The sequence below is a fragment of the Salvelinus fontinalis genome, unplaced genomic scaffold (genome assembly GCF_029448725.1).
Source record: "Salvelinus fontinalis isolate EN_2023a unplaced genomic scaffold, ASM2944872v1 scaffold_0039, whole genome shotgun sequence".
Taxonomy (NCBI): domain Eukaryota; kingdom Metazoa; phylum Chordata; class Actinopteri; order Salmoniformes; family Salmonidae; genus Salvelinus; species Salvelinus fontinalis.
In genome coordinates, this window is record NW_026600248.1 from 399,374 (window position 1) to 414,373 (window position 15,000).

At 47.0% G+C, this 15,000-nt stretch overlaps 1 protein-coding gene across 1 annotated transcript in view; it reads right to left on the bottom strand.

Annotated features, from left to right (window-relative positions):
- The window catches only part of prss12 (serine protease 12), a 91,959-nt gene that overhangs the window by 58,411 nt on the left and 18,548 nt on the right, over positions 1–15,000 (bottom strand). The window contains exons 4-7 of the mRNA XM_055910971.1: positions 9,688–9,838; positions 4,621–4,799; positions 4,041–4,182; positions 3,662–3,876 (exon numbers count right to left, since the gene is read on the bottom strand). Coding sequence (XP_055766946.1) covers positions 3,662–3,876; positions 4,041–4,182; positions 4,621–4,799; positions 9,688–9,838 — 687 coding nt within the window. The remainder of the gene's footprint in view (positions 1–3,661; positions 3,877–4,040; positions 4,183–4,620; positions 4,800–9,687; positions 9,839–15,000) is intronic.

A 15,000-nucleotide genomic window follows, 5' to 3' on the forward strand; every position in this document is an offset into this window, starting at 1 on the left:
CCTTATATTATCTCCAATGTATTGTCCATGTAAAAAACCTGTCTGATGAGGATGAATAATATCTGACAAAACTTTTTTTATTCTATGCGCCAAGCATTTTGCTAGGATTTTTGCATCACAACACTGAAGTGTAAGAGGTCTCCAATTTTTTAATTGGACTGGATCTTTATATATACCACTTGGGTCCTGTTTCAGTAATAACGATATCAGACCTTCTTGTTGCGTGTCTGATAATCTACCATTTATATAGGAGTGGTTAAAACAAGCTAATAATGGTCCTTTGAGTATATCAAAAAAAGTTGTGTATACTTCCACTGGTATGCCATCCAGCCCTGGAGTTTTCCCATCTTTAAAGGCCCCAATTGCATCAAGCAGTTCCTCCTCTGTAATTTGGCCTTCACATGAGTCTTTCTGTACAGATGTTAATTTTACATTATTAATAGGAAAAAAATCCATACAATTAGTTTCAGTTAGTGGAGATGGAGGAGCCTGAAACGAAAACATATTCTTAAAGTACTTTACTTCCTCTTTCAAAATATCATTTGGTGAATCATGCGTGACTCCATCATTTGTAACTAGTTTTAATACATTTTTTTTGGTAGCATTTCTATATTGAAGATTGAAAAAGAATTTGGTGCATTTTTCCCCATATTCCATCCAGTTCGCTTTATTTTTATAATATATTACACTGGATCTTTCTTGAATAAGTTCCTCCATTTCTTTTTGTTTTTCCTCTAACTTATTCTGTGCCTCTGTGGTACAGTTTTTATTGCTATCTAACTGTACTGTTAGTCCTTCAACTTCAAAAAGCCATAATTTCCTTTGTTAATATGGACTCTTTTGATCTAAATTGCTTTTGTTTTAAAGATGAGTACTGAATTGCATGGCCTCTAAAGGCACACTTAAAAGTGTCCCATACAATAAGGGGATCTGCTGTACCTATGTTATGTCTGAAAAAGTCAGTTATAAAGTCTTCTGTCCTAGTTCTAAACAATTTATCATCTAGTAGACTTTGATTAAATTTCCAATATCCTCGCCCACGTGGAAATTCTGTAAGAGAAATATATATGCCAATTATGTGATGATCCGACCGCATTCTATCCCCTATCAACACTTTTTTAACTTTTGGTGCCAGAGAGAATGGTATAAGAAAGTAGTCAAGACGACTAGCTTGATTCAGCCTCCGCCATGTATATCTCACTAAATCAGGGTATTTAAGTCTCCATATATCCACTAATTCCAATATATCCATGACATTCATGATTTCCTTAAGTGCCTGAGGGTGATAGTTTGTAGTGTGATTTCCTTTCCGGTCTATAGAGGTATTTAAGACCGTATTAAAATCTCCCACTATAATAATAGAGTCTAGTGTTGCTTGTAGAGTTGATAAATTCTTATATATATTTTCAAAGAAGCTTGGATCATCATTATTCGGACCGTATAGGTTGACAAGCCATATTTGTTTATTGTCCAATAACATATTTAAAATAATCCATCTACCTTGAGGATCTGTTTGGACAATTTGCACATTTGGATCAAAATTATTGTTAATTAAGACCATCACCCCTTTTGAATTTCTTTGCCCATGGGAGAAATATATTTTGCCCCCCCAGTTCTTTTTCCACAAAACTTCATCTAAAACTGTTGAATGGGTTTCCTGTAAACAATAGATATTATAATCCTTCTCTTTTAGCCAGGTAAATACTGATCGTCTTTTCTTATTATCTGCTAAGCCATTACAATTGTAACTGGCTATACTTATTTCACCACTTACCATAATGAGACACACCTTTCATTCTTTTAATCAGAATATATTTTTGTAAACGTACTATTAAAAAGTAACATAATGATTGAGTGTCTATATAGTTGTACCATGATATTTGCATTTCTACTAAGTAAACCTCCAATTGGTCCCTACTATTCCACGCGCTAAAAGCCCTCCTCAACCCGAGTTGGGTTGTCATCCCAATGCCCGGCAGACCACCCTCGACCCCCTGTATCCCATAGCCCTGAACCGACTGGGATCCATCCTTTGAAAAGAGCATACAGTGCCATTTGCCGGATTGTAGTAGATCAGTTGCCATATGCATTTCCATCGCCCTCACCTCTTTTTGTATTATTTATAGCTGTGGATCATCCTCTATTGTCCCTAACATCTTTTACTTCTTCCTTCGCAACAGTCGTGGGATACACACATACACTCACACACACACACACACACACACTCAGCCCTTACCCCCACACAACCATAAGCTCACTTTCTCAACAATTGCACCATCCCAGAGCCCAACTCAAGATGGGTCATGATTTACAAATGTTACTGCAGTTGCAGCTGCATGAGAAGGCCTGCAAGACCGCGCAAAATAATGAGCAAAAATTGAGAGATTTATTTACCATTGTCACATCCTAGATAATGGTGGTCAAATGTACACCTTATTCCTGAAACACCCACAATACGGCCACCCGTCATGACCATGTCCCCACGCATCTCCATGCAGTCCGACTTTGATTTTGTGCCGCCAGGGCCACAATAATATACCCCCTCTCTGAATGTCCGAGTGTGACCCCCTCCCCATGGGTTACTGCAGCTAGTGTTGCCAGCACTGCCACTGCCTGGGTGGGGGCACCCCACCGGAATCCCCACCGGCTAGGTACAAGGTCGTCAAGGTTCTCATTAGCAGCTTTGAGAATTTCCTTGTATATTATGCTCTCCCTTTAGGGGGCTTTGGCTTTGCAGGACCAACCCTGCCAAGCAGGCTCAGAATCTTGAGGGGGCAGTGCTGCTCTTGGTCTCTGATCTCATTTTAGCTGCATACAGACCGCTTACAGCGAGCACATAAGACAGTTAGGGACTTCTCCTTAGTATCTGGGTCATTCAGGTGGGTGTCAAGGGTATAGGGCCATGGACCGTACCATTAAAATAGGATAATAAATAATTAGATATAATTAATTTAAAATTTAAAATAAATGTAGTTCTCCATGATAGGACAATAAATAAATAAGAAGTATAATTCATTATAAAAGTATATCCATCATCTGAACAACCTTGAAATCCCTCTCATACCCGGCTCACAGCAATACATTGGCTCTGGGATATGCAACCATTTCATTACTCACTCACTCAACTTTCCAAACATAACAAATAAAATAAAAAATAAACACAAACCATACCATCCACACATACTGTGCCTTCTGTTTACTTAGTTTTTATCTTCACTATGTAAAATAGTGCTTGTGTGTTCAATTAGTTATATGTGAAGATTTATAGAAAAGCTATATATTTTTGTTGTATTGTTACAATCAGTAACCGGGCTTGAATTGTGTTTATTTTCCTCGTCTATGAGAACTTTGTAAATTTTAAAATAACCATGGAGTAGTCTTTGTGTCTCTGAACAACTGGTTTTCAATATACAGTGGGGAGAACAAGTATTTGATACACTGCCGATTTTGCAGGTTTTCCTACTTACAAAGCATGTAGAGGTCTGTAATTTTTATCATAGGTACACTTCAACTGTGAGAGACGGAATCTTAAACAAAAATCCAGAAAATCACATTGTATGATTTTTAAGTAATTAATTTGCATTTTATTGCATGTTTACTTACTCTGCAGGGTGTGTGTGTGTGTACTTACTCTGCAGGGTGTGTGTGTGTGTGTACTTACTCTGCAGGGGGTGTGTGAGTTTGTCCCTACAGCGAATGTTGACATCTTCCTTGTGGGAACAGTCATGTCTAAGCCACGCCCTCCTGCTGCACAGTGATAGGCTTGGCTCCTTCCCGGTACAGCTCACATCGTCCAATAGGATGGGGCCTGACCTTGCCGGAAACTGCCCACCTGGGGCGACCTCTGACCCCTCCGGAGGAAGAGATTCCCCTGATCTGAGAGAGAGAATACACACCTTTACCTTTTCAGTAAATACTGTGTGTCTGTGTGTGTGTGTGTGTGTGTGTGTGTGTGTGTGTGTGTGTGTGTGTGTGTGTGTGTGTGTGTGTGTGTGTGTGTGTGTGTGTGTGTGTGTGTGTGTGTGTGTGTGTCTCCTCACCTGTACCCCAGCTGTCCACAGACCACCTGTGTGTTAGAGTCGGTCCATCCGTCGTCACACACCGTCCCCCACTGCCCTCTATACAACACCTCCAGTCTGCCCTCACTGCTCCCACTAACCCCAGACAACCGCACGGAACCATCTGGAGACAGACAGACAGAGAGGGAGAGGGAGAGGGAGAGGGAGAGGGAGAGGGAGAGAGGGAGAGGGAGAGGGAGAGGGAGAGGGAGAGGGAGAGGGAGAGGGAGAGAGAGAGGGAGAGGGAGAGGGAGAGCAGTCAGAGACAGTAAACCAGTAAACCAGAGAGATGTGAGTGTGTGTGGTGTGTGTACCAGTGAGAGGGGTACAGGAGACCCCTGTGTGTGTGTACCAGGGAGAGGGGTACAGGAGACCCCTGTGTGTGTGTGTACCAGTGAGAGGGGTACAGGAGACCCCTGTGTGTGTGTGTACCAGTGAGAAGGGTACAGGAGACCCCTGTGTGTGTGTGTACCAGTGAGAGGGGTACAGGAGACCCCTGTGTAGTGTGTGTACCAGTGTGTAGTGTGTGCACCAGCGTGGGTGTGAAGGCGTCCCATCGTACCAGGGAGAGGGGTACAGGAGACCCCTGCGTCTTCAGAGTGGAGACAGTTGTGTTCTCCCCAGGCAGCTTTAGGACACTGTTCCAGAGTCAGCTCGTTCCCTGTGCAGCGCACCTCATCCAGCCACACCCTGCCTGACCCCGCACCAAAATACGCCTGACCCCACGCTCGTGCTACACCCCTGGAGAGAGAGAGATGGAGGGAGGAGAGAGAGAGAGAGATGGGGCAAGGAGAGAGAGAGAGATGGAGGGAGGGGAAGGAGAGCGAGAGATGGAGGGAGGAGAGAGAGAGAGATGGAGGGAGGGAGGGGAAGGAGAGAGAGAGATGGAGGGAGGGAGGGGAAGGAGAGAGAGAGATGGAGGGAGGGAGGGGAAGGAGAGAGAGAGATGGAGGGAGGGAGGGGAAGGAGAGAAAGAGATGGAGGGAGGGAGGGGAAGGAGAGAGAGAGATGGGGGAAGGGGAAGGAGAGAGAGAGATGGAGGGAGGGAGGGGAAGGAGAGAGAGAGATGGAGGGAGGGAGGGGAAGGAGAGAGAGAGATGGAGGGAGGGGAAAGAGAGAGAGAGATGGAGGGAGGGAGGGGGAGGAGAGAGAGAGATGTGGGAAGGGGAAGGAGAGAGAGAGATGGGGAGCAGAGAGGGGGAGGTGGAGAGAGAGAGAGAAGGAGGGAGGGAGGGGAAGGAGAGAGAGAGAGATGTGGGAAGGGGAAGGAGAGAAAGAGATGGGGAACAGAGAGGGGGAGGTGGAGAGAGAGAGAGAAAAGGGGGAGAGACATTCAAGTCTTCGTGAAAGTAACAAAATCTTTTTTTATGATTTGATATGATTTCCAGACCTACAAATTCTACAACAAAAACTATATTAAAATAATATCTGACTTTTAGCAGCCGCTTTAATTCAAAGTGACATAGTGTGAGCACACATTTTCCTATGAGTGGCCCCAGCGGTTATTGTACCCACCATCCTGGTCCCAGAGGGTATTGTACCCACCATCCTGGCCCCAGAGGGAATAGAACCCACCATCCTGGTCCCAGAGGGTATAGAACCCATCATCCTGGCCCCAGAGGGTATAGAACCCACCATCCTGGCCCCAGAGGGTAGGGTATCCTGGCCCCAGAGGGTATAGAACCCACCATCCTGGCGCCAGAGGGTATAGAACCCACCATCCTGGCCCCAGAGGGTATAGAACCCACCATCCTGGCCCCAGAGGGTATAGAACCCATTATCCTGGCCCCAGAGGGTATAGAACCCACCATCCTGGCCCCAGAGGGTATAGAACCCACCATCCTGGCCCCAGAGGGTATAGAACCCACCATCCTGGCCCCAGAGGGTATGGAACCCACCATCCTGGCCCCAGAGGGTATTGTACCCACCATCCTGGCCCCAGAGGGTATAGAACCCACCATCTTGGCCCCAGAGGGTATTGAACCCACCATCCTGGCCCCAGAGGGTATAGAACCCACCATCCTGGCCCCAGAGGGTATAGAACCCACCATCCTGGCCCCAGAGAGTATAGAACCCACCATCCTGCCCCCAGAGGGTATAGAACCCACCATCCTGGCCCCAGAGGGTATGGAACCCACCATCCTGGTCCCAGAGGGTATAGAACCCACCATCCTGGCCCCAGAGGGTATAGAACCCACCATCCTGGCCCCAGATGGTATTGTACCCACCATCCTGGTCCCAGATGGTATTGAACCCACCATCCTGGCCCCAGAGGGTATAGAACCCACCATCCTGGCCCCAGAGGGTATAGAACCCACCATCCTGGCCCCAGAGGGTATAGAACCCACCATCTTGGCCCCAGAGGGTATTGAACCCACCATCCTGGCCCCAGAGGGTATTGAACACACCATCCTGGCCCCAGAGGGTATAGAACCCACCATCCTGGCCCCAGAGGGTATAGAACCCACCATCCTGGTCCCAGAGGGTATTGACCCCACCATCCTGGCCCCAGAGGGTATAGAACCCACCATCCTGGTCCCAGAGGGTATAGAACCCACCATCCTGGCCTCAGAGGGTATTGAACCCACCATCCTGGCCCCAGAGGGTATTGAACCCACCATCCTGGCCCCAGAGGGTATAGAACCCACCATCCTGGCCCCAGAGGGTATAGAACCCACCATCCTGGCCCCAGAGGGTAGGGTATCCTGGCCCCAGAGGGTATAGAACCCACCATCCTGGCCCCAGAGGGTATAGAACCCACCATCCTGGCCCCAGAGGGTATTGAACCCACCATCCTGGCCCCAGAGGGTATTGAACCCACCATCCTGGCCCCAGAGGGTATAGAACCCACCATCCTGGCCCCAGAAGATATAGAACCCACCATCCTGGCCCCAGCGGGTATTGAACACACCATCCTGGCCCCAGAGGGTATAGAACACACCATCCTGGCCCCAGAGGGTATAGAACCCACCATCCTGGCCCCAGAGGGTATAGAACCCACCATCCTGGTCCCAGAGGGTATTGACCCCACCATCCTGGCCCCAGAGGGTATAGAACCCACCATCCTGGTCCCAGAGGGTATAGAACCCACCATCCTGGCCTCAGAGGGTATTGAACCCACCATCCTGGCCCCAGAGGGTATTGAACCCACCATCCTGGCCCCAGAGGGTATAGAACCCACCATCCTGGCCCCAGAGGGTATAGAACCCACCATCCTGGCCCCAGAGGGTAGGGTATCCTGGCCCCAGAGGGTATAGAACCCACCATCCTGGCCCCAGAGGGTATAGAACCCACCATCCTGGCCCCAGAGGGTATTGAACCCACCATCCTGGCCCCAGAGGGTATGGAACCCACCATCCTGGCCCCAGAGGGTATAGAACCCACTATCCTGGCCCCAGAAGGTATAGAACCCACCATCCTGGCCCCAGAGGGTATAGAACCCACCATCCTGGCCCCAGAGGGTATTGAACCCACCATCCTGGCCCCAGAGGGTATAGAACCCACCATCCTGGTCCCAGAGGGTATAGAACCCACCATCCTGGCCCCAGAGGGTATAGAACCCACCATCCTGGCCCCAGAGGGTATTGAACCCACCATCCTGGCCCCAGAGGGTATTGAACCCACCATCCTGGCCCCAGAAGGTATAGAACCCACCATCCTGGCCCCAGAGGGTATAGAACCCACCATCCTGGCCCCAGAGGGTATTGAACCCACCATCCTGGCCCCAGAGGGTATTGAACCCACCATCCTGGCCCCAGAGGGTATAGAACCCACCATCCTGGCCCCAGAGGGTATAGAACCCACCATCCTGGCCCCAGAGGGTATAGAACCCACCATCCTGGCCCCAGAGGGTATAGAACCCACCATCCTGGCCCCAGAGGGTATAGAACCCACCATCCTGGCCCCAGAGGGTATAGAACCCACCATCCTGGCCCCAGAGGGTATAGAACACACCATCCTGGTCCCAGAGGGTATTGACCCCACCATCCTGGCCCCAGAGGGTATTGAACCCACCATCCTGGCCCCAGAGGGTATAGAACACACCATCCTGGTCCCAGAGGGTATTGACCCCACCATCCTGGCCCCAGAGGGTATAGAACCCACCATCCTGGTCCCAGAGGGTATAGAACCCACCATCCTGGCCTCAGAGGGTATTGAACCCACCATCCTGGCCCCAGAGGGTATTGAACCCACCATCCTGGCCCCAGAGGGTATAGAACCCACCATCCTGGCCCCAGAGGGTATAGAACCCACCATCCTGGCCCCAGAGGGTAGGGTATCCTGGCCCCAGAGGGTATAGAACCCACCATCCTGGCCCCAGAGGGTATAGAACCCACCATCCTGGCCCCAGAGGGTATTGAACCCACCATCCTGGCCCCAGAGGGTATGGAACCCACCATCCTGGCCCCAGAGGGTATAGAACCCACTATCCTGGCCCCAGAAGGTATAGAACCCACCATCCTGGCCCCAGAGGGTATAGAACCCACCATCCTGGCCCCAGAGGGTATTGAACCCACCATCCTGGCCCCAGAGGGTATAGAACCCACCATCCTGGTCCCAGAGGGTATAGAACCCACCATCCTGGCCCCAGAGGGTATAGAACCCACCATCCTGGCCCCAGAGGGTATTGAACCCACCATCCTGGCCCCAGAGGGTATTGAACCCACCATCCTGGCCCCAGAAGGTATAGAACCCACCATCCTGGCCCCAGAGGGTATAGAACCCACCATCCTGGCCCCAGAGGGTATTGAACCCACCATCCTGGCCCCAGAGGGTATTGAACCCACCATCCTGGCCCCAGAGGGTATAGAACCCACCATCCTGGCCCCAGAGGGTATAGAACCCACCATCCTGGCCCCAGAGGGTATAGAACCCACCATCCTGGCCCCAGAGGGTATAGAACCCACCATCCTGGCCCCAGAGGGTATAGAACCCACCATCCTGGCCCCAGAGGGTATAGAACCCACCATCCTGGCCCCAGCCAGGATAGCTTTGAGAGTGACTGGCTTCCTGGATTAGGATCTATAGCTGCGAGAGTGATTGGTTTCCTGGATTAGGGTCTATAGCTATGAGAGTGATTGGTTTCCTGGATTAGGATCTATAGCTATGAGAGTGATTGGTTTCCTGGATTAGGGTCTATAGCTATGAGAGTGATTGGTTTCCTGGATTAGGATCTATAGCTACGAGAGGGATTGGTTTCCTGGATTAGGGTCTATAGCTACGAGAGGGATTGGTTTCCTGGATTAGGGTCTATAGCTACGAGAGGGATTGGTTTCCTGGATTAGGGTCTATAGCTACGAGAGGGATTGGTTTCCTGGATTAGGGTCTATAGCTACGAGAGGGATTAGCTTCTTGGATTAGGGTCTATAGCTACGAGAGTGATTGGCTTCCTGGATTAGGGTCTATAGCTACGAGAGGGATTAGCTTCCTGGATTAGGGTCTATAGCTATGAGAGGATGTGGACACAGATAAAGGATTTGAATCAATTCTTTCAAGTTTTTGAAATTCAGCTCTGGTGTGCGTGTGTGTGCATGCTTGCGCGCTTACGTGTGTGTGTGTGTGCTTAAGGTGTGTGTGCTTAAAGTGTGTGTGCTTAAGGTGTTTGTGAATAAGGTGTGTGTGCTCTCACCCCAGGCCCAGCTGTCGACAGACAACCTCCACGTCGCTCTCATCCCATTGGTCGTCGCAGACGGATCCCCACACGCCCCCGTGGAACACCTCAACACGCCCCTCCCACGCTGCCACGCCCCCCACCAACCTCACTGGCACCACTGCTACCACTGGACACAGACACACCACAACGCAACACAGAGGACAGAGTTAGCCCAAACTACCCTCCCCCCTAACCCCCTACCACTGGACACAGACACACCACAACGCAACACAGAGGACAGAGTTAGCCCAAACTACCCTCCCCCTAACCCCCTACCACTGGACACAGACACACCACAACGCAACACAGAGGACAGAGTTAGCCCAAACTACCCCCCCCCCTAACCCCCTGCATGTTCTACTAGTCCAGTCTGAATAGTACTAGTCCAGTCTGAATAGTACTAGCCCAGTCTGAATAGTACTAGTCCAGTCTGAATAGTACTAGTCCAGTCTGAATAGTACTAGTCCAGTCTGAATAGTACTAGTCCAGTCTGAATAGTACTAGTCCAGTCTGAATAGTACTAGCCCAGTCTGAATAGTACTAGTCCAGTCTGAATAGTACTAGTCCAGTCTGAATAGTACTAGTCCAGTCTGAATAGTACTAGTCCAGTCTGAATAGTACTAGTCCAGTCTGAATAGTACTAGCCCTGTCTGAATAGTACTAGCCCAGTCTGAATAGTACTAGTCCAGTCTGAATAGTACTAGTCCAGTCTGAATAGTACTAGCCCAGTCTGAATAGTACTAGTCCAGTCTGAATAGTACTAGTCCAGTCTGAATAGTACTAGTCCAGTCTGAATAGTACTAGTCCAGTCTGAATAGTACTAGTCCAGTCTGAATAGTACTAGCCCAGTCTGAATAGTACTAGCCCAGTCTGAATAGTACTAGTCCAGTCTGAATAGTACTAGTCCAGTCTGAATAGTACTAGTCCAGTCTGAATAGTACTAGCCCAGTCTGAATAGTACTAGTCCAGTCTGAATAGTACTAGTCCAGTCTGAATAGTACTAGTCCAGTCTGAATAGTACTAGCCCAGTCTGAATAGTACTAGTCCAGTCTGAATAGTACTAGTCCAGTCTGAATAGTACTAGTCCAGTCTGAATAGTACTAGCCCAGTCTGAATAGTACTAGTCCAGTCTGAATAGTACTAGTCCAGTCTGAATAGTACTAGCCCAGTCTGAATAGTACTAGCCCAGTCTGAATAGTACTAGTCCAGTCTGAATAGTACTAGTCCAGTCTGAATAGTACTAGTCCAGCCTGAATAGTACTAGTCCAGTCTGAATAGTACTAGTCCAGTCTGAATAGTACTAGTCCAGTCTGAATAGTACTAGTCCAGTCTAAATAGTACTAGTCCAGTCTGAATAGTACTAGTCCAGTCTGAATAGTACTAGTCCAGTCTGAATAGTACTAGTCCAGTCTGAATAGTACTAGTCCAGTCTGAATAGTACTAGTCCAGTCTGAATAGTCCTAGTCCAGTCTGAATAGTACTAGTCCAGTCTGAATAGTACTAGTCCAGTCTGAATAGTGCTAGTCCTGTCTGAATAGTACTAGTCCAGTCTGAATAGTACTAGTCCAGTCTGAATAGTACTAGTCCAGCCTGAATAGTACTAGTCCAGTCTGAATAGTACTAGTCCAGTCTGAATAGTACTAGTCCAGTCTGAATAGTACTAGTCCAGTCTAAATAGTACTAGTCCAGTCTGAATAGTACTAGTCCAGTCTGAATAGTACTAGTCCAGTCTGAATAGTACTAGTCCAGTCTGAATAGTACTAGTCCAGTCTGAATAGTACTAGTCCAGTCTGAATAGTCCTAGTCCAGTCTGAATAGTACTAGTCCAGTCTGAATAGTACTAGTCCAGTCTGAATAGTGCTAGTCCTGTCTGAATAGTACTAGTCCAGTCTGAATAGTACTAGTCCAGTCTGAATAGTACTAGTCCAGTCTGAATAGTACTGGTCCAGTCTGAATAGTACTAGTCCAGTCTGAATAGTACTAGCCCAGTCTGAATAGTACTAGTCCAGTCTGAATAGTACTAGTCCAGTCTGAATAGTACTGGTCCAGTCTGAATAGTACTAGTCCAGTCTGAATAGTACTAGCCCAGTCTGAATAGTACTAGTCCAGTCTGAATAGTACTAGTCCAGTCTGAATAGTACTAGTCCAGTCTGAATAGTACTAGTCCGGTCTGAATAGTACTAGTCCAGTCTGAATAGTACTAGTCCAGTTTGAATAGTACTAGTCCAGTCTGAATAGTACTAGCCCAGTCTGAATAGTACTAGTCCAGTCTGAATAGTACTAGTCCAGTCTGAATAGTACTAGTCCAGTCTGAATAGTACTAGTCCAGTCTGAATAGTACTAGTCCAGTCTGAATAGTACTAGTCCAGTCTGAAGAGTACTAGTCCAGTCTGAATAGTACTAGTCCAGTCTGAATAGTACTAGTCCAGTCTGAATAGTGTTAGTCCAGTCTGAATAGTACTAGTCCAGTCTGAATAGTACTAGTCCAGTCTGAATAGTACTAGTCCAGTCTGAATAGTACTATTCCAGTCTGAATAGTACTAGTCCTGTCTGAATAGTACTAGTCCTGTCTGAATAGTACTAGTCCAGTCTGAAGAGTACTAGTCCATCCTGAATAGTACTAGTCCAGTCTGAATAGTACTAGTCCAGTCTGAATAGTACTAGTCCAGTCTGAATAGTGTTAGTCCAGTCTGAATAGTACTAGTCCAGTCTGAATAGTACTAGTCCAGTCTGAATAGTACTAGTCCAGTCTGAATAGTACTAGTCCAGTCTGAATAGTACTAGTCCTGTCTGAATAGTACTAGTCCTGTCTGAATAGTACTAGTCCAGTCTGAATAGTACTAGTCCAGTCTGAATAGTACTAGTCCAGTCTGAATAGTACTAGTCCAGTCTGAATAGTACTAGTCCAGTCTGAAAAGTACTAGTCCGGTCTGAATAGTACTAGTCCGGTCTGAATAGTACTAGTCCGGTCTGAATAGTACTAGTCCAGTTTGAATAGTACTAGTCCAGTCTGAATAGTACTAGCCCAGTCTGAATAGTACTAGTCCAGTCTGAATAGTACTAGTCCAGTCTGAATAGTACTAGTCCAGTCTGAATAGTACTAGTCCAGTCTGAATAGTACTAGTCCAGTCTGAATAGTACTAGTCCAGTCTGAAGAGTACTAGTCCAGTCTGAATAGTACTAGTCCAGTCTGAATAGTACTAGTCCAGTCTGAATAGTGTTAGTCCAGTCTGAATAGTACTAGTCCAGTCTGAATAGTACTAGTCCAGTCTGAATAGTACTAGTCCAGTCTGAATAGTACTATTCCAGTCTGAATAGTACTAGTCCAGTCTGAAGAGTACTAGTCCAGTCTGAATAGTACTAGTCCAGTCTGAATAGTACTAGTCCAGTCTGAATAGTACTAGTCCAGTCTGAATAGTGTTAGTCCAGTCTGAATAGTACTAGTCCAGTCTGAATAGTACTAGTCCAGTCTGAATAGTACTAGTCCAGTCTGAATAGTACTATTCCAGTCTGAATAGTACTAGTCCAGTCTGAATAGTACTAGTCCAGTCTGAATAGTACTAGTCCTGTCTGAATAGTACTAGTCCTGTCTGAATAGTACTAGTCCAGTCTGAATAGTACTAGTCCAGTCTGAATAGTACTAGTCCAGTCTGAATAGTACTAGTCCGGTCTGAATAGTACTAGTCCGGTCTGAATAGTACTAGTCCGGTCTGAATAGTACTAGTCCAGTCTGAATAGTACTAGTCCGGTCTGAATAGTACTAGTCCAGTCTGAATAGTACTAGTCCAGTCTGAATAGTACTAGTCCAGTCTGAATAGTACTAGCCCAGTCTGAATAGTACTAGTCCAGTCTGAATAGTACTAGCCCAGTCTGAATAGTACTAGTCCAGTCTGAATAGTACTAGTCCGGTCTGAATAGTACTAGTCCGGTCTGAATAGTACTAGTCCGGTCTGAATAGTACTAGTCCAGTCTGAATAGTACTAGTCCAGTCTGAATAGTACTAGTCCAGTCTGAATAGTACTAGTCCAGTCTGAATAGTACTAGTCCAGTCTGAATAGTACTAGTCCAGTCTGAATAGTACTAGTCCAGTCTGAATAGTACTAGTCCAGTCTGAATAGTACTAGTCCAGTCTGAATAGTACTAGCCCAGTCTGAATAGTACTAGTCCGGTCTGAACAGTACTAGTCCGGTCTGAATAGTACTAGTCCAGTCTGAAGAGTACTAGTCCAGTCTGAATAGTACTAGTCCAGTCTGAATAGTACTAGTCCAGTCTGAATAGTACTAGTCCAGTCTGAATAGTGTTAGTCCAGTCTGAATAGTACTAGTCCAGTCTGAATAGTACTAGTCCAGTCTGAATAGTACTAGTCCAGTCTGAATAGTACTAGTCCAGTCTGAATAGTACTATTCCAGTCTGAATAGTACTAGTCCTGTCTGAATAGTACTAGTCCTGTCTGAATAGTACTAGTCCAGTCTGAATAGTACTAGTCCAGTCTGAATAGTACTAGTCCAGTCTGAATAGTACTAGTCCAGTCTGAATAGTACTAGTCCAGTCTGAATAGTACTAGTCCGGTCTGAATAGTACTAGTCCGGTCTGAATAGTACTAGTCCGGTCTGAATAGTACTAGTCCAGTCTGAATAGTACTAGTCCGGTCTGAATAGTACTAGTCCAGTCTGAATAGTACTAGTCCAGTCTGAATAGTACTAGTCCAGTCTGAATAGTACTAGTCCAGTCTGAATAGTACTAGCCCAGTCTGAATAATACTAGTCCAGTCTGAATAGTACTAGCCCAGTCTGAATAGTACTAGTCCAGTCTGAATAGTACTAGTCCGGTCTGAATAGTACTAGTCCGGTCTGAATAGTACTAGTCCGGTCTGAATAGTACTAGTCCAGTCTGAATAGTACTAGTCCAGTCTGAATAGTACTAGTCCAGTCTGAATAGTACTAGTCCAGTCTGAATAGTACTAGCCCAGTCTGAATAGTACTAGTCCAGTCTGAATAGTACTAGTCCAGTCTGAATAGTACTAGTCCAGTCTGAATAGTACTAGTCCAGTCTGAATAGTACTAGTCCAGTCTGAATAGTACTAGCCCAGTCTGAATAGTACTAGTCCGGTCTGAACAGTACTAGTCCGGTCTGAATAGTACTAGTCCAGTCTGAATAGTACTAGTCCGGTCTGAATAGTACTAGTCCGGTCTGAATAGTACTAGTCCGGTCTGAATAGTACTAGTCCGGTCTGAATAGTACTAGTCCGGTCTGAATAGTACTAGTCCAGTCTGAATAGTATTAGCCCAG